The sequence below is a fragment of the Artemia sp. Qi Xiang Cuo genome, chromosome 10 (genome assembly GCF_049724085.1).
Source record: "Artemia sp. Qi Xiang Cuo chromosome 10, ASM4972408v1, whole genome shotgun sequence".
NCBI classification, from domain to species: domain Eukaryota; kingdom Metazoa; phylum Arthropoda; class Branchiopoda; order Anostraca; family Artemiidae; genus Artemia; species Artemia sp. Qi Xiang Cuo.
This window is the reverse complement of record NC_142803.1, coordinates 19844896-19872275: the sequence shown is the minus strand read 5'-3', so window position 1 is coordinate 19872275 and position 27380 is coordinate 19844896. Positions and strand designations below refer to the sequence as shown.

The 27380-nt window shown below is 35.5% G+C and overlaps 1 protein-coding gene across 1 annotated transcript in view; it reads right to left on the bottom strand.

Annotated features, from left to right (window-relative positions):
• Syx1A (Syntaxin 1A) overlaps positions 1–25994 on the bottom strand; it is a 218129-nt gene extending 192135 nt beyond the window's left edge. Inside the window, exons 1-2 of the mRNA XM_089095302.1 lie at positions 25903–25994; positions 11895–11981 (exon numbers count right to left, since the gene is read on the bottom strand). Of these exons, the coding sequence (XP_088951428.1) occupies positions 11895–11981; positions 25903–25935 (120 nt within the window). The 5' untranslated portion in view covers positions 25936–25994. The remainder of the gene's footprint in view (positions 1–11894; positions 11982–25902) is intronic.
• Positions 25995–27380: the final 1386 nt, after the last annotated feature.

Genomic DNA, 27380 nt, shown 5'->3' with positions numbered 1-27380 from the left:
GTATTAAATTAGTGAAGTTTCTTGGAGTTGTTCTTGAGGAGTGCTTCGGCTTTAGAATAATTCCCGTCACATTTCTGCTAAGATTGCTCGTAGCATCGGAATGACAAAGAAAACTTCAGCGTATTTTCTCGAATAAAAACCTAAGTACACTTTATTTCTTTCTTGTGCTTTCATGCTTAGTTTACTGTGTTACTGTATGGTCTTCTACATTCCTAGTTCATCTGCATCAGTTGAGGGTACTTCTAAAATCATCTGTTGTCCAAGTCTTAGCAGTTTTTTTTTGTCGGTTTCAAGTGATCACGAGTATGGTAAGAGGAGTTCAAGTCAGTTTAGAAATCCTAAAGTAGTTACTACTCGCTCAAGCTTTCTAAGAGTCATGTTTGCTCAAGTGTCTAGGATAATGCGCCATGAAAAATTGTGTAAGAGTCGACTCTGCCTGAGCTTCGAAGGTTGCTGAAATACTACTGGGGTTATAAAAACAGTGGGTGAAGAGTTTTCTGACAGCTTCACTTACTAATTTAGAAAAAAAAATTGCATGATATTTTTGGTTCGATGGATTGAAGGTGGGAGGTTCCAGAATGCTTTCTTGGTGGTTGGTTGTCGTCATCTTGCAGAAGTTCCAGTGGCAGTTCTGGCCTCTCTTGCGCCCCGGGCAAAATGTTAATTAGCACCCCCTCTGTCTCCCATAAAATTTCCAAGCTGAACCGTAACATAATTGTCATTTATTAACCAAATTTTCAATTTATTCGTTAATCAATAATTTATTTTTTATTGTTTTTCAATTTATTATTTAAATTATTTAACTATTGTTGGTTATTTTAATTTAGTTGTTTTAGTGATCTTTAAAAAAAAATAGCTTTTGATTTATTTTAAAATCATTTTTAAATTTATTAACTGTGCTCTCTACTTTATTTCAATAAAACTAAAAGGTACTTATTAAGAATCCGGTAAACACGCGAGAAGTGAAGTTTCTTTAATGATAATGAAATAAAACAGAATAGGAGGAAAATATAATAGTTTATGAACAAATTTGGGCTATATATTTACACATTAGGGGTGGGGGGTAAAGCCTAGCATATATTAAATAGGGAACCTAACCTAACCTAGGTACCTTTTTTTGCCCCTTTAACCCCCAAAAACTAAAGTTTAAATATCTTCCAGAGAGTGAGCAACACCTAACTAGGCAGTGGAAACCTCTTTTTCATTAGGATCTTTGACATTCTATACGCGGTTCTTCTCGGGTGTTTACCGGATTCTTAATCAGTACTAAATAAAATTACAAAATGATTATAACCATTAGAATATTCTTTTCAATTTTTACGCCCCTAAAATTTCTGCTCTCGGGGCAGAAGCCCCCTCTGTCCCTCCCCTTAGACCGAAACTGAATACAGGTCTAGTCGGCTGATTATCAACCTACAAAAAACATCAAATAAAAAAGAAATCAGAATACAAAAAAAAATCGCACGTTTAAGCTACATTTTTTCATTTTCCAGGTGAGATGTCCTTTGGAACAATCTCCAGACCCCCACCCCACCTGCACACAAGTAAATGCATATACACATTTAATTTTCCCGTGTTGTCCTCAATTCAAATCCCGTACATCAGATGTTTCCTGCATGTACCCGGTTTTCCATCCCCAGGAAACTAGTAGATGTACAATCCCGTTTTTCCTTATTGCTAGCATTAATGCAATTTGTCGCACCGATCTTCTTTTTATTGCTATAAAAAGGAATTATACAAGAAAATTCATGGTGAATTATTGTACGAATTCGAAAATCATTTTCTCAAGCTTTTCCTCGTCCGCTTTCTAATTCAAACAGATAATAAAATATCACATTTTCCTTGATAGGCTCGGCAATGTTTGAATAATTCGAATTTAAGATCCGTGTTTTAAAAGGTTAGATAGATTTTACATTTTTTCCTTCATGACAGAAGATTACCAGCTTCTTAGTTGTAAGACATACCCAAGAACTGGACATAGTCTGTCTCTACTTGGCTGTCCAATTTCGAAAGACATTATCTGCGCTTTTTATGGTATTCTGATCACGGTTTTTAGTACAATCTATTACCCATGGCGTGGTAAATATGTACACTAAACTTTAACAGCTGAATACTTTATTTTGCCACTTTGCAACTAGAGACCCCAGAAGTCCGAGAACTTTTGATTTGAAACAGAAAGGGGACCCCCACATTACCCAGGCCATATCCAGGGGGGGCGGGTTCAGGGTTTGACCCCAAGCCAAAATTTTCTATCCATAAAAACGTAACAAAAATGCATAAAAACAATTTTCACACATTTTTTTAAGTTTTACCCACCACCCCCCCCTCGAACCAAAGTCCTGGATACACACTTGCGGAAAAACATCACGATTTTCGATTGTAACCTTATGACTTCTCTTCAAACAAGTGGACTGAACGAAGAGTCGCTAGAGCATCTTATCGGATTTGACAGATTTTTCGACAGATTTTATAAATTTTTTTTAAGTGATGATTAAAATACAAAAACTAAAACTAAATTAAATTCATAATTCAATTTTTAGCCTACGCTAATCTTTATACTTATTAATATAATTTACTATTGATAAATTGACAATTTTAATTTTTTTTACAAAACATGCCACAATCGTTAAATGAACCAAATTACAAATAGGTTTCGTATGAATGAAATTTACGTGCGGAAGAATTTAACAGAATATGAAATCTAGATTTGCAACATAAACTTATGTGTACCATTAGAGGTCACTGGCTAAGCATGTACAAACTCCGTTTTAAAGCCGTGATTTAGAAACCTGCCCGTAATGCTAGAAATGAACAGGAAACTCCAATGCTATATTAAAAGAATTTTAAGAATATTAAAATATTAAAGAACATTAAAAGTTAAAGAACATTAAAACAATTTCGCCCCATGGAAAAACCCATCTTCTTTCGCATTCAATCCACACAGTTTTTCAGGAAGCATCAGAAACGCTTCAATTCCAATGGCAAGTTTTTGTCGTTGCTGACATATACGAGAATATTTTCTATGAGAATATTAATATATGAGAATATTTTTTGTTGAGTAAGCATGAGTGGGAGTAAGCTAAGTAATTTCACCGAAGACTTCCCCAAAAGTTGGCTACAAGATGAACCAGCCAGGCTCGACTGGCTAAAGGACTGTTTTAACCGACAAAGCGGACTATCAATCGGAAGGCCTGAAAATACCGGACATGCCAGAGCAGCTGAATTCCTGTCAGGTGTAGAGGACCAGTTCTTCTCCATTCTGAAGTCACTTGTATGAGCGACTTCATTTTCCTCCTTATGATATCCTACCGTTGATAATAGTGGTGTGCTAACTGTCTTATATAATCTTAAAGTAGTTGCAAAGAAAGGCTCAAAGCAGACGTTTCAAACTTAATCTGCGGGGACAGGAGAAGATGTAGCAATGTTGGAATTCGGAAAAGCTACAGGTCAGACAATACGCCATGTCTTTATCTTTCCCAGGATGAGAGCCCATCATAACATATTTTGAGAAGGTCCACCTGGCAACACCAAAGTGGTTGGATGAACTCTTCTAACTTTGTGGCTTCTACTCAGCAGATGAAACCTTCCAGTTGAGCTTGTGAAAACACGTCAAGACAAAGGTATCAACGTCTTGATCTTTCCATTACATCATTCACATCAAATCCAGCCGCTCGGTATCTCACTGTACTGATCGTTTAAGTGTGCAATGAGAGAAAGAATGAAATCATGGCTTCAGCTTGATTCTGATCAGCGAATTTGTATTCATGACACAGCTCAGGTTTGCAGATTCATTTTTGAGCAAGCTGAACCCAAAAATATAACACCTAGGTGCCGCAGAGCAGGAACTAGGCCGTTCAACAGAAATGTTTTCAGAAAACAGTTTGCTTCCCAGACCAGATGACTGAAATATCAGACCTGAGCATAGCATCTTGAGACATTAGCCAAAAAGAGGGTTCCTCTTTGTCCAAATAAGTGTAAAACACAAAAGTAAAGATTGGCTGGACTCCTGAAGCAGTAATACAATACCCTAAGCCAGATATCACCAAATGCCGAGGAAACCAGGGAAAGCTGGGATATTCATTTATGCCCCAGGAAAAGAATCCTTGAATGCAGCTGCACAAGTCAAGAAAGAAAATTAAGACAAAAAAGAAGGCAACTCACCCCCCCCCACCCGATCCATAAAATAATGCCGGCAAGAACACTGAACAGTACCAGCAGTGATGAAGAAGTCAAACTGACTGGCGAATCAGATGATTCACTTCATCTTAACGAAAATGGAATTACAGACGAATCTGAGTTTCATACCAGAGACATTGTGCCAGTATGACTTGAGTTTGGAAAAAAAAAACTAACCTGCACTATACTGAAGAAATCACAGAAATTCCCTACAAGCAAGTGTTGAAATTCAGTCTTCTACGAAACGTGAGGAGAAGCTTCTGTTCCTTGAGACCATATTTATTTCTGGGGAGGGGTGACAGGTCAATCATTTCAAAGATTATTCTTTGGATCTGATTTGTCTCACCTACCAAATAAGGTAACCCCCATTGGACAAGAATCCCAATGTATACTTTATAACATTGACAACTGAGAATTTGACTGTTTCCCTTATATTTAGGTTTATATATATATATATATATATATATATATATATATATATATATATATATATATATATATATATATATATATATATATATATATATATATATATATATATATATATATATATATATATATATATATATATATATATATATATATATCCAACATCATCGGGTTAGAAAAATTTCAACAAAACATCACAATTGACGCTTGTTTCCTGCGAAACCCTGTAAAAACTGGAATGTCTTGTTCAGTGTCCAAAGTCCCCCTATGCCTGTTCAGCTTCGCCCCATAGGTTGGGCAAAACTATACATTCATGAGTGCCCTACATGTCAAAAATTTGAAAAGAATTTTGATTATTCAGGAGTTTTCTAGCTTTCAAACGGACTACAGGAAGCTGTTTTGTTAAACCGGATCCCAGCTATCACTGAAAACGTTGTCAAATTTCGCCCCCTCCCTCTCCACCTAATCAACATGTTTTATACAAATGCCACAAAATGTTGCAATTCTTCTTTGCAAGTTACAGAAAAAAATTTCAAAATCAAACTGAGCTCCTTCCCCATGAATGTCTAACTGTTCAAAAACGCCGGTCATCATCAACAAAACAACACAAGTCGTTGTCTTTTCTCCTCTATTCGTCATGGCTTGTAAATCAACGCCTTTCAAATTAAAGCAACGAATTTGCCAGCAAACCTGTCTCCCTTACAAGGGGACAGCTCCCATAAATTCATTAAAAACAGGAAAACTATTAATGGAAGCAAACATCAAAAGACAAAAGAAAAGAGACACGACGAAACCGAGAGAAAAGAGAGACGACGGATCCGAGAGAAAAGAGACAACGAACAAAAAGAGAAGAATCAAACATAGCTCTTTTCACTCCGTATTTTGAAAATTAATGAACAAAAACAAAAAATAAGGATGGTTACCTTCCCTTTTGCGACAACCAGTAACAATTTTAGGCCTCATAAACTGTGAGGGCAAGGTATACAATAATTACAATTACGATAATTTTTTAGTCAATTAAGTACTTTAAGAGGAGTGTAAAAATATAAAATAAAAGAATTTTAATGTCAGATGTCAGAAAAACGGGGAGGGGCAGTCCTCCCCCCCCCGCAAGGCCTAGAACCGCCACTGGCCGCAAAACCCTATCAAGTTAATTCTTATTTAAAATACTCACTGATGGTGAAGCATATCTTTTAGAGCTTTTTATCGCTAAAAATTTACCCTCCTCACGGTAAAATATATATATGACCAAGCTCATATCCAAGATTTTTGTTCTGGATTTCTTGCAAATAAGGTATAGGCTATTTAAATGCGATTTTGTTACTTTTTTACGACTCGAACAAAATTTGGAGGGGAGAGGGCTGTGTCAAACCCGGTAACATGACACTGGATAGGGTCTTGTCTGTGAGAACCCCAGCTTTTGATAAAGCCCCTCATTCACAACGAGATTTTACTACAACCAAGAATTAACTAGCGCTAATTTGAGCCAATTAGATTAACACATTCGACAGATTTGTCAAAATGAAAATACATTTTTTTTACGAGATGCTTAAAAGACAAGTATATGCTATAAAACTTATTGAATGAACCAAATTACAAATTGATTTCGTATGATGGAATTGTCGTATGGTAGAATAAAAAGGGAAGATAATAAAATCTCATTTTGCAGGCACCATATTTGCATTAGAGGTCACTGGCTAGGTTTGCTCCAAACTCATTTTAAACCCGTGATCAAAACTTAACAGTGACGCTAGAATTCAACATGAACCCTAACGCTATATTTAAAAAAATTATTATTCATATAATTTTCTGATTGGCTGAAAAATCATATAGAAAATTCTAATAGGCTCAAACTAGTGCTAGCTGAATCACGATATTGGAAAAATTTCGTTGTAAATAAGCCTTAGTCTACTACTACTGCTACTAACAACTCACCGCAGCACCAAGTCGCCTGAGGCCACAAAACCACTCCTCCATCCAAATCCATTCAAATCCTCTCTCTTTACAACCTCCCAGGTAGTTCCCGTCTCCCTAAATCTTTCATTCGACATCCACCCATCCCAATCGAGGACGACCCACTTTCCGTTTAGACCTAGACGGTTGGCCGAAAAGGACAATCTGTCATCCTTCATCCGAAGAAGATGCCCTAGCAATCTCAACCTTTCTCTCAGTATATCTCTAGAAAGCGGGATTTAACCAAACTTTTCATACAGCCTAAAAGCCCTCCACCATGCCCTCAATAACAAAACTTTTTTATATAGAATTTTGGGTACTGGTGTATTATACCCACAGTTTATAGACAGTAAGCTTATCGCAGATCATTTCTGGTCTTCGTTCTCGGTGCGAACAAAAAGCTCCTCCCACTTATTTCTGCATTAGCGGATTAGTCTGTTTTCGTCAATTACTTAGAATTGGTTATCAAATGCATTATTCGTAATTGCCAAAGCAGAAAAAAAACTTGGTGAGCCAGCCAAGAGGTTTGTAAATGTCCCATCTAACAGGTATGAATTAATTAATGTACAATATATGAGTAAATTAATTGTTTACATACAGTAGACTCAACCCATCGGCCTATGTAGGATTTAATAAAAAAAGGGGCGGGGGGGGGGGGGGGGTTGATGAAATTTGTGAAAATAAGGAATTTTTTCTTCTTCTAATAACTGGTGGAGTAGGTGTGATGGTTTCAGGGGCGGATCCAGGATTTTTTACGGGGGAGGGGCGCAAAATAGGTTGATCCGACAAACTTACGTTAGGAGCAAGTTTAAATAATGCAAACTTGCGTTAATTAGGTAAATTACGCTACTTTAGACTACTATAGGGGGGCCCGCCTCGCCCCCCCCCCGGGATCAGCCACTGGATGGGAAATCGAGAGACGTACCTATCAAGGAAAATAAACTAGCAAGTAATTATTTTATTTTTAGTAGTTTAATTATTTGATTATCTCTTTTTTTGAACAAAGGTAAAATTTTTTAAAATTTGTGTTTGATTATCTCCTTAATGAGCTCCTCAGTACTACAGACAATAAAAATCAAACCAATATCAATAAACAGATATGAAAAGTGGTAGTGACTATATTTAATTTAGCTGCAAGTCTACATTCATGCCCACCACGTAATTTCCCTTTGAGAAAAAATTGATAAAACTTTTAAAACTGAAATATCAATGCGAAGCACCAAACATAATCAAATGTCATCGCTTTATGGCATTGTTCAAATAAAACTTATTTTTTACTTGATTATCGTCGTAAATTTAGTCCTTGTCTTTCTTTCCATTCTTAAACCAATGTTACATTTACCTTTTGCATTATTACAGCCCACTATATATACATTTATATAAATTTATATGCAGTGTTACCGCCATACCAATTATTCTCCTTTCCTTTTTTATTCTTTAATCATAATTTCTGGTCGTTTTGAGTTTGAGTTATTGTAGGCTTCTATTTCTACTGATCTTAAGTTTAATATGGCCTTTACTTTTCTTTAAAAAAACTTTCTTTTTCGTAAAGTTCATTCGTAGTATATATATATACTATATATATATATATATATATATATATATATATATATATATATATATATATATATATATATATATATATATATATATATATATATATATATATATATATATATATATATATATATATATATATATATATATATATTTATATCGGCGCTTACAAACAGCTCCTCTCATTTGATCTGCCATCAGCGGTCCAATTACCCTGGAACACGTATTTTGGCAGAAACTTTCTCAAAATGCCTTTGAAACCAACTTGAGACTTCGAAACCTATTTTTAAATCCTAAAAACATCTTATAAAAATATTACACTACTAACTACCGGTTTTCATGTATGTATTAGAATAAATTAATTTAAAATTAGTTTCTTCAAAATTAGTGTTCCAACGGTGAAGCCAAGTTTCGCGTCCAAGAGAAATCTGACTTGTCTACCCGTGAAAAGATCTGACTTCGCTTATGTTTATATCTGCAAAAACGTTCTCTGGAGCACCTGCACCCCGGTCCGAGTTATTATAATGGGTGAGATAGAGAATGATCATACTGCTAATTATATAAACTGTGATTATACCTAACCCACGAAGGAAGTCAAGTTTGGTTAATGCTAATGAAATAAAATAGGATGAATATATAATAGTTTAGAAACAAATTTGGGCTATATATTTGCACATTAGGGAGGGGGGGGTGGTAAAGCATAGCATATGTTAAATACGTGACCAAATCTAGGTACCTCCCCCCCCACCGTAAACCCCAAAAAACATCAGGTTAAATATTGTAAATTCAATGAGAAACCACGCTTTGCGACCAATTTAGATAGCAAATACTCGTTTGACGGGTCACCATGTCTGCATTATTTGGACAGTTTATAGCGCTGTGTTAGGTATAATGCACCAATGCCGATTTTTGTACACTCATCTCTAAAATGTAATCTTAGAATTGTTCCTATCGGTTACAGTTTTTACATTAGATTTTTTTTATGAAAGTTGAGTGACTAGAAAAGAGAAAAAGAAACTTTAATGGTTGCGAAAATCATACAAGGCAGTTTCGTCTTCTGAATTCAAGTTTCTTCTGCTAGTCTTAGCTTTGACTAATTTTTTTTCTGAAGTGCTAAAAATTTCAGCATAAAAATGACAAAACATCAGTACACAAAAACTATAGATCCTACAAAAAATCTGATTGTATTTCTAGTTAACATAATTATTTTTTCTCGCTAAAAAAACGCATGAATTTCATATTTAAAAAAAAATTACACAAAACAATTTGAGATAGAAACATTCATTGTGAATGTTCAGATTTAGCATACACAGCTACATAGGAAGCACAAATAATTTTCTTGAGCAGAAGAAAAGATTATCCCCGTGGATCACTTATGCATACTCAACAAATCTAGTCACAATATATTAATGGCAAAAAAATTAAAACAAAACAATAGTCTTTTGTGAAATCACAATCGTGAATTATTTACTAGTCAGCTATTTCTTAGTAAAAATTCTTTTTCTCAAGTTGTCAGAAAATCAACAGTAACAACTGATACATTGGCCGCTATATCCATACTGAAACAAATTTGGTCTAGTTTTTGAAAGATTAAAATGCAGGTATTTCTGTATTATTTCTCAATAGTCTTGCCGATAGTCCTCGGAGCAATAGCTGAAACAGTTTGTCAAGTGGTTGCCCACTGTAAAACGCTGAAACTGCTAAAATTCTCACGGATGGCAGGGCCGGCACTTAAATTTCGGATGCTCAGGAGATTTCATAATATATACTATACCTGACATTCATAGACTTCGAGAAAGAGTTGGACTTCGTCCATCAGGGCACGCTCTGGAAGGGCAACTTTAACAGTTGAAACGATCAGAACACCAAAGATGGAAATAGTCCGAACATGTAGCATGGATGAAAGACGACCAAAACCTCAAGTTTATCCTCCATTAGCTAAGTAAACAAAACGTAGAAAAAAGGGGGGAAACAAAGAACGTAAAACACCGGACATACCTGAAGGAACTACTAAAAAAAGGAACTCCAATGGGAAGATGTTATGGATCAGGTTACTTGAAGGACAACTGATGTGGCTTCGTCAATAGCCTGGGTGTCTCCAGAGGCACAGGGGTTCTAAGGAATAAGGTAATGCCTAGTAATTTAATTAGTAAGAGACAATTTTGTCCTATATACATCCCAAATCAGGCGCAGGTCAAGTGACACTAAAGCCACACAACCATGAGCAGACCTTCTCCTTCCCACCAAATTTGATAAAGATCCAACGTCCCTTCCTGTAGATAAGCTTATGACAGAAATATTTTCCACCCCCACTTCCACTACTCACAGAGAATAGTACCTTATATCTTACTTCCCATTAGGCTGAGTTGAGACGAACTTTTCTAGAATGTTCTAGCGACAAAAATTTACGATCACCCTATCTCCTCCCCACGGACGAAAGATTTGTCAAGGACATAATATGGCACAACCAGGGCACTTTTCATCAAGTTTTACAGAGGTACAGCAACATCTTCAATTAGACGGTCCTAGTGATAAACTATAAGATTCCTTCTTTCCCTATAGGGTTAGATTGGGTCGGAAAACCACACAGCTAAACGGTGTAAATAGCTCTGACTTTCCCCCAAGATTTACTGGAATCTGACACCCCATTTTGGCAATGGTCCAAATTCCAAGAGTTAGTTCCCAAAGAGAGAATTCAATGTTTTACAAGCCCGGAACTACATGATCCCTGAGAAGATTTTCGTAGCTAATACAGTTTCATTTAATATCCTTTTTTTAGCTGCTCGCTGTGTAAAAAAAACTGTTTCTAGGGGAAATTCAGTAAAGTTCAAGAGGTATTTTCTTCTCTGCTTCATAATCTCAGAATTAGAAAATTTTTGATTTTTTGTTGCTCCCCGTTTTTGAGGGCAAAAACCTGACCACGACGAAAAAGATCCATCCAAGTAATAGTGTTACTTTGCAACACAAATGGCACAAGAAAGAATTTTCATGTTTGCAGGTTTGTGTGATCTTTTCTCTGATCAACTCTTAATTGACTTTTTAGGATTAGTATAGACATGAAAGCCAGTCGTAGAGCTTTAAATTAATACGCAAGTAGAAAATATTGGGAGATCTAACTGGTGTTTTCATATTTACATACAAGAATGCCTTAATATTATTCCATGTTCTTATCTTGAAAATTCTGTTTTTTTTGTTTTTTCTTTTTGCTCCTTAGACTTGTTTGTCATTATGCTCTGTTTTGAATAGCTTTTCATTTCAAGATCCTGGATATAATGATAGGTACAGAAAAAGTAAATACAATAAATCGCAGTGCATAAGAGTGGCATAAGATAAAAAAAAATCATATAGCCATTGCAAAAATTAACTTGCGAAACGTGGGTATATCTTGAATAGTTGTCATGGTAGAAGCTACGTCGGATAGAGGAGGGGTGTTCGTTGGCTAACACTTTGACGATCACGTAGTTTGCTAGCAACACCAGCAGCCAATGATTTAGTAAAATGATAAAATAATATATTTTCATACATGAAATACCAACTTTATGCGTTGGATAATTTATGTGATGGATAACTAGCACCCTGGCCCAAACATACCACAATGACAGGGAAAAACAAGACTTGGCTCTTGGAAGACCTTTTCCATAGCATTATCTTGGAAAATTTGGAGCTTTCATATCCAAAGACCTTATCTCTGTGAATCACTCCCCCTAAAAGGTCTCTGTTTTTAAAAGACAGTTTAATGTGAGTTTCCATTCCGATAAATAAATAAAAAAAAGTATTACCTCCTGGAAGAACTCGTCCATGATGCCATCACGGCCTTCAATATTGACAGCAACATCATCCGGGGTATCATCTTCTTCAGACTGAGCCTAAGAAAAGAAACAGTCATTATAGTTTAATGTAATCCAAGATAACCATAGACTAAGAATAGACGACTGAAACGTTTCACTAGACACTTCGAAGATAAAGAGATCCAACTTTGGGTGGTTGTCCCACCCCTTTTATGTGAAGGTTGATTCACAAAGAATATTGTTTGTTGGTTCTCACTGTTTTGCCATACTATCCCTGCAATATCCATACTATCCCTCTAATCCCTGCACACAAGCAGGAGGGACTATCCATACTATTCCCTCATATACTAAATATGAGGGAAGCTACAATAGATTATTTTTTATGCCCAACTTTATCTTGTTCTACACTGAAAACTTATTAGAGTGCAAAAAATATTTTGCATTATAACACAATTTTGCATTGCAATATAATGCAAAAAATTTTTTTAATACAAAAAACATAATTAAAAGTTCAATTTTCAGAATTGCTAAAACTGGTAAATACATTAAGGACATTTGACCTCAATGGCATATAAATTCTCAAATCATTGCAAAAAAAACATAAAGCTGAGATTGTATTTTTTTTTGTATCATTATTAATAAAAACGTTACATGCTAGTGTTAAGAATGAATCAGGCAGCCAATAACCAACGTTTAGAGCAATATATATTGATCCTAACCTTTAATTTCATTCTATACTTTCAGGTAACTTTCTTTCCAATTCAAGAAAATAATGACAGGATTAATAACTGTCAGATGAAATGCTTCGATTTTTCAATCCCATCAAAAATGGGATTCTACAGGAGGTGTGAGAAACAAAAATTGATTAGCTTTAGTTAAAAAACAACAAATTGTGCATTGTATTGTTTTGGCCCTTATAAAAATCATCCTCATTATGAGGTACTGGTCACCCTTAAACAAATAGAAATGAAAACAACTTCGTTGTAAGTAAAATTCTCACATCCATAGGTAAAAAAACAAAGAACTATTTCCTTTCTATCATAATTACAAATTCATAATTTGTACAACAGCAAAGCAGCACTGTTTTGTAGAACAAATATAGGCTGAACAATGGGTGAAAATATCCCAGCCCAAACGATGCTACAATACAGCATACACGGAAGGCGTAGGCGAGAAATGTAGAAGGTAAAGCACAGATAGAGGGAACCAATGCTAAATTTTCACATTATACTTAGATCAAAAGATGTGGTTTATAATTAGACTGCATATAGGAGCACTTACATGGTAGGAATTCACCAATGTAAATCACCAGGCATTTAGAGAAATGCTTTAAAGTTCCATGCTGTGTAGCAATTTTGTGAGTCTAAGGATACAATTTAGGGGATTGAAAGAAAGTAGCAAAGTTGTAACCTATCAACATCATTTCATCAGTGTCTGAAGCATCTGCAGAACTGATGGCTACCTGCTTATCAGCAAATATTGCCACAGTCCTTTTCTGGTGATTTTTAGTTATACTACTACTACTGACTCACTGCAGCACAGAGCCGCCTGAAGCCAACAGAGTAACGCACGTTCCACCTCCATCCCAATCTATTCACAGTCTCCCTTTTTACACCCATTTCCCTTAAATCTTTCCTCACAACCTCCTCCCACCCTATTAGGGGATGACCAGCTTTTCGTTTGGTCCTAGACGGTTAACCGACAAGGACGATTTTGTCATCCTTTGTCATCTGTCATGCTTCATCCAACAGACGTATCCTAGCCATCTCAACCTTTCTTTCTTTATAGCCGTAGAAAGTGGGATAACCCACATTTTTCGTACAGCTTACTGTTTGAGAAAACAATCCATAGGCCAGGAAAACAATCTCTGGAAAACATCTAGCAAATCCTCCTCCGTTTTTAGGAGCGCCCACGCTTCAGAACCATATCCAGACCACTGTCATCACTAGCTTCCAATTTTCTAATCTCGGTGGATAGATGTATCTTCCTATTCTTCTAAAAAAAAAATTCAACTGTGAAAAAACACCCTGGGCCTTTGCTATTCAACTTTTAACATCTTCGCTGCACCAGCCGTCTTTCCCAATAACAACACCTAGGTGAGCAAAGCAGTCCACTTGATTGATCTTCTTGTTACTCAACGTTACCTCTTCATCTTATCTATTTCTAGTCTCAGCAAACTAGTCTTCTTAACATTAATTTTCATAGACCCTGAACATGCAGAACTTTCAGAAAATCATTCATTTTGCCAACATTTTCATCTAGGATGCTTAAATCATCAGCATAATCTAAATCTAGGAGTTTTAGTTCCCCAATTGATTCTATGTTCTAACATTGCCTTTGCTGTGCTCCTTAGGACAAGAATCACCAAAATGATCAAAGTTCAAACTTTCAGAGAAAATAGAGTGGCGAAGTAAACTTCAAATTCTCTGAAACTAAAAAAAAGAAAAACTTCAAAAAAGAATAAATTAGCAAAAGACCCACGAAAGAACTTGCTTTCTAACATAATATGAACTTCTGTCCTATTAAGATAATGTTTGACAAATTCGAATCCTCTGGATAAAGGGCCCAATACCTACCTTTTCCCTAAAACTTCGGAATACATTGGGTGTGAAATTCAATAGTATATTAATTTTGTATCTGATTTCTAAGTTACTAGACAAATTGACCGAATAAATAAGCTTTTATTCACAGAAAATTATGAGCTTTTATGGGTTACATTTTTCAAATTGTTTGCTTCAAAAACATATCATGTCCTATGGAAAAATATGCAAGGGCTATAGCTAGAAAAGGCAAGGGTAATTGTGCTTATTCTTTCTCTCTTTAAAAGAAACAATACAATAACAAAAGAGTAGTGCCAAACAATTCCCACTTAAAACCCTTTCTAATGTACACTTCCTTATTATGACAGATTTACCACAGCCCCCCGCCCTAATGGGCTTGGATATAGCCCTTGGCTAAATACAATTTTTTTTTAATCAATAACATCACAATATTAAAATATTTATTTTATAATAGGCCGAAAATTCATCTTAATTATATTTTCGAGTAACATGTTTAACCTGATATGATGGGTACCCTAATTCATGGTCTACCATATTCTCAAATTCTACCAAATCCCTGTATTCCATTGTAAGTAAAATTAACCCTCTCCCACACCTCTGAAGTCAGGTTGATACTGATAGAGGCCCAGTACTAGCTCATGTTTGAGATCATGTGCGTGAAATTTCAATGAAGTACTGTTAAAACCAAAAGTAGACCAATAGCAAAAAGGGTGTTTTTACCACTCTGACCTCTATTAGGGTGGAAATTGAGCAATAAACGACGGAATTTTTCAATTCTGATGTTATATTCGATCTCCCGGGACTTGAATTAATAACAAACGATCTTTCAATCCAGAAAATGTAGCAGAAATTTAAATTCGAGATTCCCCTTTCCCTAAGAAAAGGGGTATTTCTGCACGGCGGCTTTGGATACGTTATTAAGCAAATTTTTCCAAACATTTTGGTTCCAAAAACATTTCTGTTGCTCAAATGCCGAAGTTTGGCCTTTTATTTGTGGTTTTACTGGACTAGAAAGTATGTCATGGTTGCATGCCCTCCCTCAACAATCCTTCCTGGAAATATATCCCCAAATTTAAAACTGAGCGGCCAAAAAGAAATTGACAAAAATAAAAAGAACAAAGAAAAGCAGAGGGGGAAGATGCCTAGAAGAGCACATTTCAATACCCTAGTTGTCTAAATCTCCATGAGCATTCAGAAAAGTATAGGAAGGGTTGTGGAGGGAGGGAATAAAAATTAATCCCTCATCTCTCTTCATTTACCCTAAGCCTGAATAAGGGTGCTGTGGTATTATACCTCCCTTCCTATTACAGACAGTTTCTGACACTTTTTTTAAATTTTAATTTAACTAAACTAATTTATTTCATGTTTCATAAAATCATATGCAATGATGTATTTGTGAATCAGCTATTATGAAGGAGAGGTTACGGATCATTTTGTAGGCAGGGGGAGCAGACACCTGAAAGAATGCATTTTGATGCCAAAACATTATGAAGACCATTGAGCTTCCAGATAAATATAGGATGAGTTCTAGGGAGGGGGGGGCAGGTTGAATGCCTTTATTATTAGTGGGGGGAGGGTAATAGTGCTCCCACTCCCTCTATTGCAACAATCTTTTTCTGTGTAGCATAAAATATTACATTCAAAGGTCTACCAGCAGAGAAACGGAAAAGGCAAGACAGGGCATCATTAGCCTTGCCAGTAAACTTCTTAGGGGTGGGGGGGGGGTAGCAAATTCTAGCAAGACCTTTGTTTTTGGTGATTTTGAATGGTAGTATTTCTCGTTTCGTATTTATATACAATATTTCAAAGTATTAAACATATGTTCACAATGAATTTAAGGATTGATGACATAACCCCCCAGAGCCCCCGGGATGGGGGCTGTAAATTCTACAAACTGTGAATTCTTTACAGATAGATTTTACGGTGGAAAAAGAGGGATATGTTTGATCTTGGAAGTCCAGTAGAGTGAAACTTTCAGGGACTATTTCCTTGGTCAAAAAGATTATCAATAACTTATTTTGAGAGAGGTGAGGGGTTAGGGGCTCAGAAAAGGGCCACAAAAGCTTTTTTCATTGATCAATTTGAAACTTACAACCGTAAATCCTTGGAACAAGGGGACCAATGTCCAAAACAATGTTCAAAAGATTGGTCCCTCCTCTAACAAATGGGGCTCAAAGAAGGGCCAAATTTCTTCAACTGGCCTAAAACTTATATAAAACTTTAGACTAAGGGTCCCCAAATGCAAAAGGGAAATAATAAAAAATTATTGCTTCCCCTCAAAACACAGCCCAGAAAAGTACCAAAACTTTTTTGGTTCCAGAAACCTTCCACTTCATATGAAGGGGGTTATCTTAGAAACTTTGGATGGGGCTCATTCAATTGAAAGTTCTAGCGTCCTTTTTAAACAGCTACTGGAGGGCAATGAGCCTTCCGGTTCCTTTTCTGCTATCCAGCCCTCCTTTAACGCATATGATATCAAATTAAAATTTGATGTCTAATTAGTTTACCTATGGTTGATATTATCCCCACAGCCCAGTTTTAACCTGTATCTTACCCTTCTATGATAACTGTACCCCCAAAAATACGAATATAGAATAGAAATAAAATGAAAATGTAAAAATAGGTACTAAAGGATATTCTACACTGCACATTCTGCCTATATTTGGAATACCAGTAGAATATTCTAAAATTCCTTCTTTTGTTCATTATTTTTATTTTTCACAATTTATCTGTGCCTGAAACGAATGGCTCCATATTAAACATATGGCTAAAAATTGCATTTGAAAAGAGCAATCTCCTAGCAAGAAACAACTATCATTTAAAGCTGATCTTTATAAACATAGCATCTGTGTTCTGTAAAAGTTGTTTTTCTGTTTGGGAATAAAGAAACATAAATGTATTTTGATAGAAATAAATACTAAAGGTGTATTGCACAAACAAATTTATGATATTTTCAAAAAGAGCCTGAAACTCCTCAAAAATGGCACAAGTTATATATATATATATATATACTGGGAAAATTTTGTGTTCCTTTTTCTCTCAGAAATGGCATGGCTATTTTCATTCATAAAACTAAAACCATAAGATCATGCTTTAATCCAGTTTTATGTTGTGCCACCATATGGAATTCCCTACCTATTAAAATTCGGCCATGTGTTTCTTAAAAAGAAATTTTAAGCAATTTAAAAAGGAGCTAACTGGCCACCTCCTAACTACTACTACTAACTACTACTACTAACTACTACTACTAACTACTACTACTAACTACTACTACTACTACTAACTACTACTGTATATAATCAGAATATAGTATGGCTATGAGTTTTTTCAATATTGTGGATGCGAAGGCAGATAAATTACTGAAAATTCTGAATATAATTTTTCAAAAAGGGCAAGTATCAAAAATGGCACAAGTTATATATATATATATACTTAATATAAACAAGTTGTAATATAAACAAGTTATATTATATATATATATATATATATACTGGGAAAATTTAATGAATGTAGGAAGTAAAACATACATCCAACACCATATTTCAATAGAAATCATATTAACTTTTTCATTTTCATTGCCTGAATCAAACAAAGATATTTTTGTAAGGATCTGAAAAATCTTTCTCTTTTTGTGAATATTAAAAATATAACAAGGGACACAAAGTATTTTAAAAAAGTTTTTTTCATATGGAAGTATTTTATTTCTATATATATATCAACAGTTATATCAGTATATATCAGAAGTATATATCAACAGTTTTTCATTGCTGCAATAATTATTGTATCTCTGTTAACTGGGCAAAGCATTCTTACTGGCTCTATATTCTAATGGCATTATGAAAAATTGAGCCCAACTTTTGGTAAATACTAATATATTATTTAGAAACATGGATTTAATTGGAAGAACACATAAAAATCTGACAAATAGAAACTTTCTGCATACTATATAGCAAAGTATAATCACCTACAGAACAAGTACTGACAAAACCTATCCTCTCCACATAAAAAAAGTGACCCTTTGTATACCTATGCGAACCTGGCAACTAAAAACCGTAGTTACACAATTCATCCTGGTCACTCATCGCCTGAATCACGCTTTAGCATAATTTATTGGCTCGGAGCAAAGTATTTTGGCTCGGAGCCATTAAGTAGTACAGCACTTTGCGTCTAGAGGCGCTGAGGTACGCGGGGTCACTTTTGGAGAGTTTTGTCAGTACTTGTTCTGTAGGTGATTATACTTTGCTATATAGTAAGAATTATATTGCAACAGTGTTTTCTTGTAGTTGCATAGGTAATATTTAAGAAGATAGGGTTATTTAAATGAAGCCCTAGAAATTTCTGAAAACTGCTTAAAACCATGAATACATACTTATCTCATTTACTCTTGTCTGTCCATCTGGAATATAATCTACATGTATTGATTATATTCCCATATGTATGCCCCATGTGCATATAAATATGCCCCATTTGGAATAATTACTACATTATCCTCTTTTATTATCAATTATAATCTGTTTGAGGGTGTCAGAAGAATGACCACAAAAATACCAATGAACCAAAAAACCCTATCAAAATTGCCTAAAAAGGCTTAAGCTTCTGAAAATTAAAAAGAACTAATTCAGGATTTGAAAATATGAAACTCTTCTAACCTTCCCCCCCATGATGTTGACATGACTCATGGCCACTCATACAAGATTTGATACCAGACCAGTTATACCAGAGTCTACCCGAATTTCTCCTTGTATACATGAATTGGATTAGTGATGCTTCTTGGCTTTTAAGATCTTTGTGCTGGCCCTGCAGTTTGTTGCTTGAGCTGACTGAACTCTGGTTCTCATATTACCAAGCTGAGATCAAACCCACTGTGACACCACAGGAGTATTTCTTAATTCATTCAATATCAATGTAGAACAGCCTATCTTGAGAAACTACACCTGCAGACATCATTGAGAAATTCCAAAATTAGGTTTAATAGGGGCTGTTCACAGCCAATTGCTGCTCTCGTACAAGAGACACCTGTGAGAATTTTACAGGCACCTAAACATCATCTTGCAGAAGAGAGATTCAATGTAACTCCCTCCTAATGGATTTGCATCAAAATAATACAGAAGAAAAGTGTATGCTAAGCCTACTACTATTGTAAAATATTTTGGCAATATCTCAACTGGGCTAGGCTAGATGTTGTTTCATTGGGGGGGGGGGGGGGTTGAAGGGGATAATTGAGAAGCAAAACACTTTTAAGAATGAGAAGATGAGTATTTATGATAGCTTTAAAGTATGGTAGTTTTAAGAATTTTGTACTGTTTCCTTAAAAGGGTACCATATCCTTACATATTAGGGTGAAATATCATGTAGTATAGTCGCAAACAAACACTTTAAGCTTGAATCTAAATTAAGAAAATGCTACCCAATCTTGAACATGGGATCTTAAAAGTTAGAACAAAGTATCTAAATCATAAAGAATATTTCAAACACAGGCCTACATTCAATTTGAGGCAAGTGTTGCAAGGCAGAATAACTATATTTAAATAGGGTAATACCCCTAGTACTTGGCCAGTACCTAATTTTTGACAAATATTTTGATTAAAATACATCTTTCACAAACATAAACAGGGAGTTCTTAATCTTGGTTATAATGTAAACAGTTTTAAATAGTTAGGATTGGCTGATGGTTGGAACTGGGCTAGATAAGATTGGTTGGGATTTTTTTTTTTTTAAACAACAATTACCTTTACATCCTTGCCAATTTGAAACAAAATAATCCTGCTTCATGATAATTGCCTTAGACTGGGTGTCTCTTTGTTCTAAGAAGGATTAAGATTCCATGCCTAAAACTGGGCAGAATTTTTCAAGTTTAGGCTGAAGATTAAAGTGTGTCCATGATTAGACTCAACCATGTGTCCATGGTTGAGTATAAGTACATTTAAAATTTTTAGCACTGTGTAGAAATAATTCCAACTACAGTGCTTATTAAGAAAATTTAGACAAATCATTGGTCAGAAAAGTGGCTGCTAGAGTAGAGTGATGAAAAATACAAGTTGCTTCACCCTAGCCCAAACAACTGTGAGCAACAGTAATCATTTTTCAACAGACCCAGCAGCTGCTTCAGCCTTACCTCAATAGAGGAGGAGCATGATATTGGAGTTAGAGTAGAGTTGCAGCTGAAATTCTATCAGCATACTTTCTCAGTTATTACAAATGTAAGGAGATGCCTTGGTACCATCAAAAGCATATTTGTCAGCTGCAACCCAAATGTAATAATAATAATTAAAAAAAGTTTGCACACCTCTAAGATACAGCCAGAACTAGAATTTGGTATGACACTGGCCCTCCATGATTCAAAGAAGATGAGCAGCTCCTAACAGCTCATAGAGAGCAACAGGAAACTAAAGGCTAACACCTACTAGTAGAAGGCATTATCTGGATAAGGTATGAGCCATAGCCACAACTCTTTTCTTCCTTACTGGTTTAATATCACAGAAAAATATATAGTGGCAAATCTCTAAGGCACTCTTGAGGATCAATGACCTCTGAACAAACCCAGGAATACAAATTATCTAAGACGCTCTTGAGGAACAATGAACTCTGAACAAATATCAAATATATCAATGCATAAATATATCAAAATACTACCATACAGTACTTAAATACTAAAAACAAGTCAGAACTAAACAGAACTTAAGATAAGTCCCAAAGAAAGAGATCCAGGAGTACTGACATATGAACAACTAAACTTTCAGGGCCACTGGCAACAAGCAGTCTTAGGAGCAAATTCAAGCCTCAATCTCCTCAAATGCACCATAACCAGCTGTTCCCACAAAGTTCTTCTATGGATCTATAAATCTATAGTCAGGCCTGTTTTCGACTTTGATGCATGTCTCACCTCCCCTTCCTATGTGAATGATACTAGCCTTATTGAGCGAGTTGAGAGACATGCCACAAAGTGTATAGCTGGTCTATATGATCTCCCTTACAATAAGAGACTGGAGTACCTGCAGCTGCCAACACTTGTTTTCATATCCTACCATGGTAACACAAAGCTGGCCTACAAGCATAATGCAAAAACCAAATGACCCCCTATTTACTAAACATTAAAGCCAGCAACATACAAGAGACAAATGTTTTTACTTTTATAAAGTTAATAAAACAAATAATATTAACATTTTGATGACTAAATATCAGTATATGTATATTAAACTGACAATGCACATTAATTTTTATTTTTTGCAGTAAAGTGCAAATTATGTTCTGGCCTTGGGAAAGCTAGCCCTTTGAATATCCAATTGAATGAGCCCTTTTTTCAAGTTTCTACAACAAAGCTTTCAATAAAGACCTTATATGCCCCCAGGGCATAACTTGCAACCCTTACCCTGAGGGCTATGGGGGGGGGGGTTGTCATCCTCAAAGACCTTATTTCCAAAACTTTCCAACTACATTGAACAAAATGGCTATCTCAAAATTTTGATTGGATGTGTTTGGGGAAAAGGTAGGCATGAGAGGGGGGTTAGTTGCCCTGCAATCACTTTTGACTATTAAAAAGGGCACTAGCCCTTTGAAATTCCAATTGAACAAGCCTTTTTGTAGTTTCTATGACAATGCTTTCTATAGAAGCCTTGTATGCCCCCAGGGCACAACTTAAAACCCTTACCCTAAGGGCTATGGGGGGAGTTTCATCCTCTTAGATATAATTTCTGGACCTATCAACTACTTTGAACAAAATGGCTATCTTAAAATTTTGATTGGATATATCTGGATAAATGGTGGGCATGGAAGGGGTGTTAGTTGCATTCCAATCACTTTCAACATTAAGTGATTCATGGATGTGTTTGAGGAAAAGGTAGGCATGAGAGGGAGGTTAGTTGCCCTCCAATCACTTCTGACTATTAAAAAAGGCACTAGCCCTTTGAATTTCCAATGGAACAAGCCTTTTTGTAGTTTCTATGACAATGCTTTCTATAGAAGCCTTGTATGCCCCCAGGGCACAACTTAAAACCCTTGCATAACTTACAACCCTTACCCTGAGGGTAGGCCATTTCTAATCAAATGAGCCCTTTCTGAAGTTCACAATGCTGTCTATAAAAAACTTTATATGCCCCCAGGGCATAACTTACGACCCTTGTCCTGAGGGTTTAGGGGGGGGTTGTCATCCTCAAAGACCTAATTTCCAAAACTTTCCAACTACATTGAACAAAATGGCTATCTCAAAATTTTGATTGGATGTGTTTGAGGAAAAGGTAGGCATGAGAGGGAGGGTAGTTGCCCTCCAATCACTTCTGACTATTAAAAAAGGCACTAGCCCTTTGAATTTCCAATGGAACAAGCCTTTTTGTAGTTTCTATGACAATGCTTTCTTTAGAAGCCTTGTAAAACCCTTGCCCTGAGGGCTGTGGGGGATTATCCTTGTCAAAAACATAATTTTTATGTCGAAATCAGCTATGCTGAACAAAACGGTTACCTAACAATTTTGATTTGGTGTGTTTTGGGAACTGGTGGGTGTGGAAAGGTCGGTAGTTGCCTTCCAATGACTTTCACCTATTAAAAAGGGCACAAGCCACTCCAATTTCCAATTAAATGGGCCCTTTTCAAAGTTTCTATGACAACTCCTTCAATACAAAGTGCCCTGGTTTAAGACCAAGAAAAAAAAATAATAATACATTGTGCCAACATTGTTCTTAACTTAGGCAGCACTGCCTTTGATGTAAAAAAAAGTTGGTAAAATCCTAGTTTGGCTATCTTGGAAAAAGGTTAGGTTAGGAAAATGAAACTTTCAAAATTTCAATAGGGGTCAAGTATACAAATTTTGGTAAATTTCCAGTGGGCCACATAATTTAGCTGAGATGAAAGTGAAAATGTCATTTGATGCCTTTTTTATGCCCTGATTTATAAGGTTTTAAATATATGCAAATACACTTCCTAAATTTTGAAAAACAATTGACATTGCTTAAAATTCTACTAACATAACAGAAATTACATTTTCATAATTAAAGCCAGATAAAAAGAAACTGATAACTGAAAATTAAGGAAAAATGTTGTTTTGTCAAAATTTCAATAGATATAGACCTGTCATGTAGGCAAATTTCAGGAGCCTCAAGAGGGAGAAGGAGTGCAGGTAGGTACTTCAAGATACCTTTGCATAACACACTTTAGCATGTAAACCCATCCCTGAAAGTTTCATTTTCCTAACCAAACCCCTTTCCAGGATAGCCAAAAGCAGCTAAAGTAGAATTTTACTCAAAGAAGTTATCACCTCTAGTTAAGTTATTGAAAAATGGTTAAAACATATCACTAGTTCATAAATAAGTTGTTAAGAGTAAATTATACTTCAAAATACCTTCCTAAGACATACTTTAGCCTGTAGACCCATCCTTGAAAGTTTCATTTTCCTAAGCTAACCCGTTTCCAAGATAGCCAAAAGTAGAATTTTACCACTTCTTTGTGTGGTTACAAAAATGAAATACCTTTGGGCCCCTTTAAGGGCTTAAGATGCAACTAGCCCTAGAAGTGATTCTTGCATTATGAAAGAACATAAAAAAAGGCATCAAATGAAATTTTCACTTTAATCTTAGCTGAACTATGTGGCCCACTAGAAATTCAACCCAAATTTGAAGCCTTAAAAATCTGAAGAGGGTTAACATGGAAGCTTGGAAATACCTTACTAGACGATGTTTTTGACCTTATATTCATTACTCATAATTTTATTTTCCTAAGCTAGCCCCTTTCTCAAGATAGCAAAAAGAAGCTTTGTCTTGGCCTAGCCTTCTGGGAACATTATAGCCTAGGCTACTGTCTAACAAGGCCTAGGCCTATTGCCTAGTTATTTATCTAGACTTCTTAATTTTGTTGGATTTCCTTCAAATGGTCCCCAGTATTTAAGTATTACCTTTCCTTCAAAACGGGAATGAATGCACACATGTAGCCTACAAAGACAAGTGAATTTTTTTCTCTTTATTTTGAAGTAGGCTAGCCTAAAAATATTCTAAAAATTTTGTTGTCATTTGACTATCATTTAAAAAATGATGGGGAGTTTATAGGGTCAAAAAATGGTAAAGTTCTATGAAATCATATTATTGAGTTAGGACTAAAGTGAATACACCATTCAATGCCTTTTTTTTATGCTGATTACGAATATAATAAGCATTTCTATTGGAAATAAATTTCAGCCCCCCCCCTATATATAGGCTATACCTAACCCTGAATTGACCTATGTAGGGGGGGCTGAAACTCATTTCCAATAGAAATGCTTATTATATTCATAATCAGCATAAAAAATGGCATCAAATGGTGTATTCACTTTAGTCCTATCTCAATAATATGATTTTGTAGAACTTTACCCAAAAAACAACCTAGTATGGTAAAGTTCTATGAAATCATATTATTGAGTTAGGACAAAAGTGAATACACCATTCAATGCCTTTTTTTATGCTGATTACAAATATAATAAGCATTTCTATCGGAAATGAATTTCAGCCCCCCTCCCCCTATATATGCCAATTCAGGGTTAGGTTAGGTATAGCCTATATAGAAGGGAGGGCTGAAATTCATTTCTGATAGAAATGATTATTATATTTGTAATCAGCATAAAAAAAGGCATTGAATGGTGTGTTCACTTTATTCCTAACTCAATAATATGATTTCGTAGAACTTTAACCGGTAAAATTCTACTTTAGCTACTTTTGGCTATCTTGGGAAGGGGTTAGGTTAGGACAATGAGACTTTCAGGGATGGGTCTACAGGCTAAAGTATGTCCCGGGAAGGTATTTTGAAGTACCTACCTCCACTCCTTCTCCCTCTGAGGGTCATGAAATTTGCCTACATGACAGGTCTATACCCATTGAAATTTTGACAAAACAACATTTTACCTTAATTTTCAGTTATCAGTTTCTTTTTCTCTGGCTTTAGCTCTGAAAATGCAATTTCAGTTATTTGAGCAGAATTTTAAGACATATAAATAGTTTATTTTCAAAATTTAGGAAATGTATTTGCATATCTTTAAAACCTTATGAATTGGGATTGAGCAAAGTTGTGAAGCTGAAAACAATTTTATTGTACTTCATTTAAGCAGAAGATCTATTTTGCAAGGTTTCACTTCTATAACTCACAGATTTTTAAAGGTCATCAAAGGTCAGGACCCTCTAGAGGAAGAAAGAGTGGAGGTGAGTACTTAAAAATATCTTCCCAGGACATACTTTAGCCTGTAGACCCATCCCTGAAAGTTTCATTTTCTTAACCTAACCCCTTTCCAAGATAGTCAAAAGTAACTAAAGTAGAATTTTACCCTTTACCCAACCTATTATCATGTTTTCATAGTAGAATGTCATATCTTTAGATCATAGCCTATGAACAAGCCCAGTAGGCTATAGGCCTATGCCTAAAAGGAGCAAGCAATTCGTTTTCTAAGTGGTAGCTTAAAAAACAATGTTATAAAGTAAAATTCTTACAGCTTTTAAGGCTGCTAATCTATCTTTAGTCATTCTCACAGTATTCCAAAAAGACACCAAAATTAAACCAAAAACATCCAATCTTCCTAAAAATCAAAAATACAAATTGACAATGAAACTGATGAAACGAAATCGATACCGCCTTTACCAGAGATCACCAGCGAGAAAGTCGAAATTTGTGAAAATCACAACCGAACAGGAAAAGCCATAGAGTTGAAAAAAAACACACTTTTCGGAAAGCCTTCCCCAGTTCCAAAGTGGTAAGGCAAAGGAGCATTAGCTCCAGATTTTCCCAAAGCAAATATAAGGAGGGGGAGAGAAACTTATGCATTCAGGACCCTTATTTGAAGAAAATGTCGCCAATTTTTTGAAAACTATAACCGTGGATTCCTATATATACAATTTTTTTTTCTGTGAAAAATCGTATTAAAAGATCGGAAACGAAATTCGCATGCTAACGCGAAATCTATAATAGGGGGTCACAATACACAATTTATTATCGCCCAATTTTCAGTGGCAAGAATTTCAAAAAGAAAATGGTGTTTCTAAGTTTTAGAAAAAAGAAGCCTATTGCCTTCTACCTGCTTAATGAACAGGTAAAAAATCAGAACTTTACAGCTCGGGGAAATCATTGATGATTCTTTGTTTAACATCGATTTGAAGTTGACTTTGAAAACAACCTTTGCTGAATTTTAAAAAAAGATCCATTGAACTCTCAATATCTATTTTTATTTTTCTTGATACGATTTATTCATCAAAATTATCGCGGTAGTTGAGATTTGTGAACTTGTACGATATTTTAGAAAATCGGATAGATTTTAACCGAAATTCACAAACAGCTGCAATATTCGTATATCTGGCCGAATAATCGTGCTCGCATGCGAATAATTGTACATGTGGGAACCCAGGGTAAAGACAATTTATTCTGTAGTCCAAACGTGTGAGGCAAATATCACGTTGCAACTACACAAGCTTAACATTTATTATTTTAAAAAGCAATTTGACCATTTAAAATTAAGTACAAACCAATTTTTACAGAGACCAGTGTTTTCCGTTAAAAAACTTTTTTGCATGCAGACAGTGATCCGCGTAGCGACAAAGTACCAATCTGGTAATTTTCTGCCTTTGGCCTGGAGTGCTAAGTGCGTTTCCTTGAATCCGACGTAAATTTGTTCGATGAATCATCAATTATCATTGGCAACGCAATAGCACTGCCTAAATAAAGAACGATGTGGGCACAATGTATTTTTTTTTTTTTTGTCTTAGACCAGGGCACTTCGTATGAAAGGAGTTGTCGTAGAAACTTCGAAAAGGGTTCATTCGATTGGAAATTGGAATGAATAGTGCCCTTTTTAATAGTCGAAAGTGATTGGAAGGCAACTAACACCCCTTGTACGCCCACCATTTCCCGAAACACATCCAATCAGAATTTTGAGATAGCCATTTTGTTCAGCGTAGTTGATTTCCAGATAGAAATT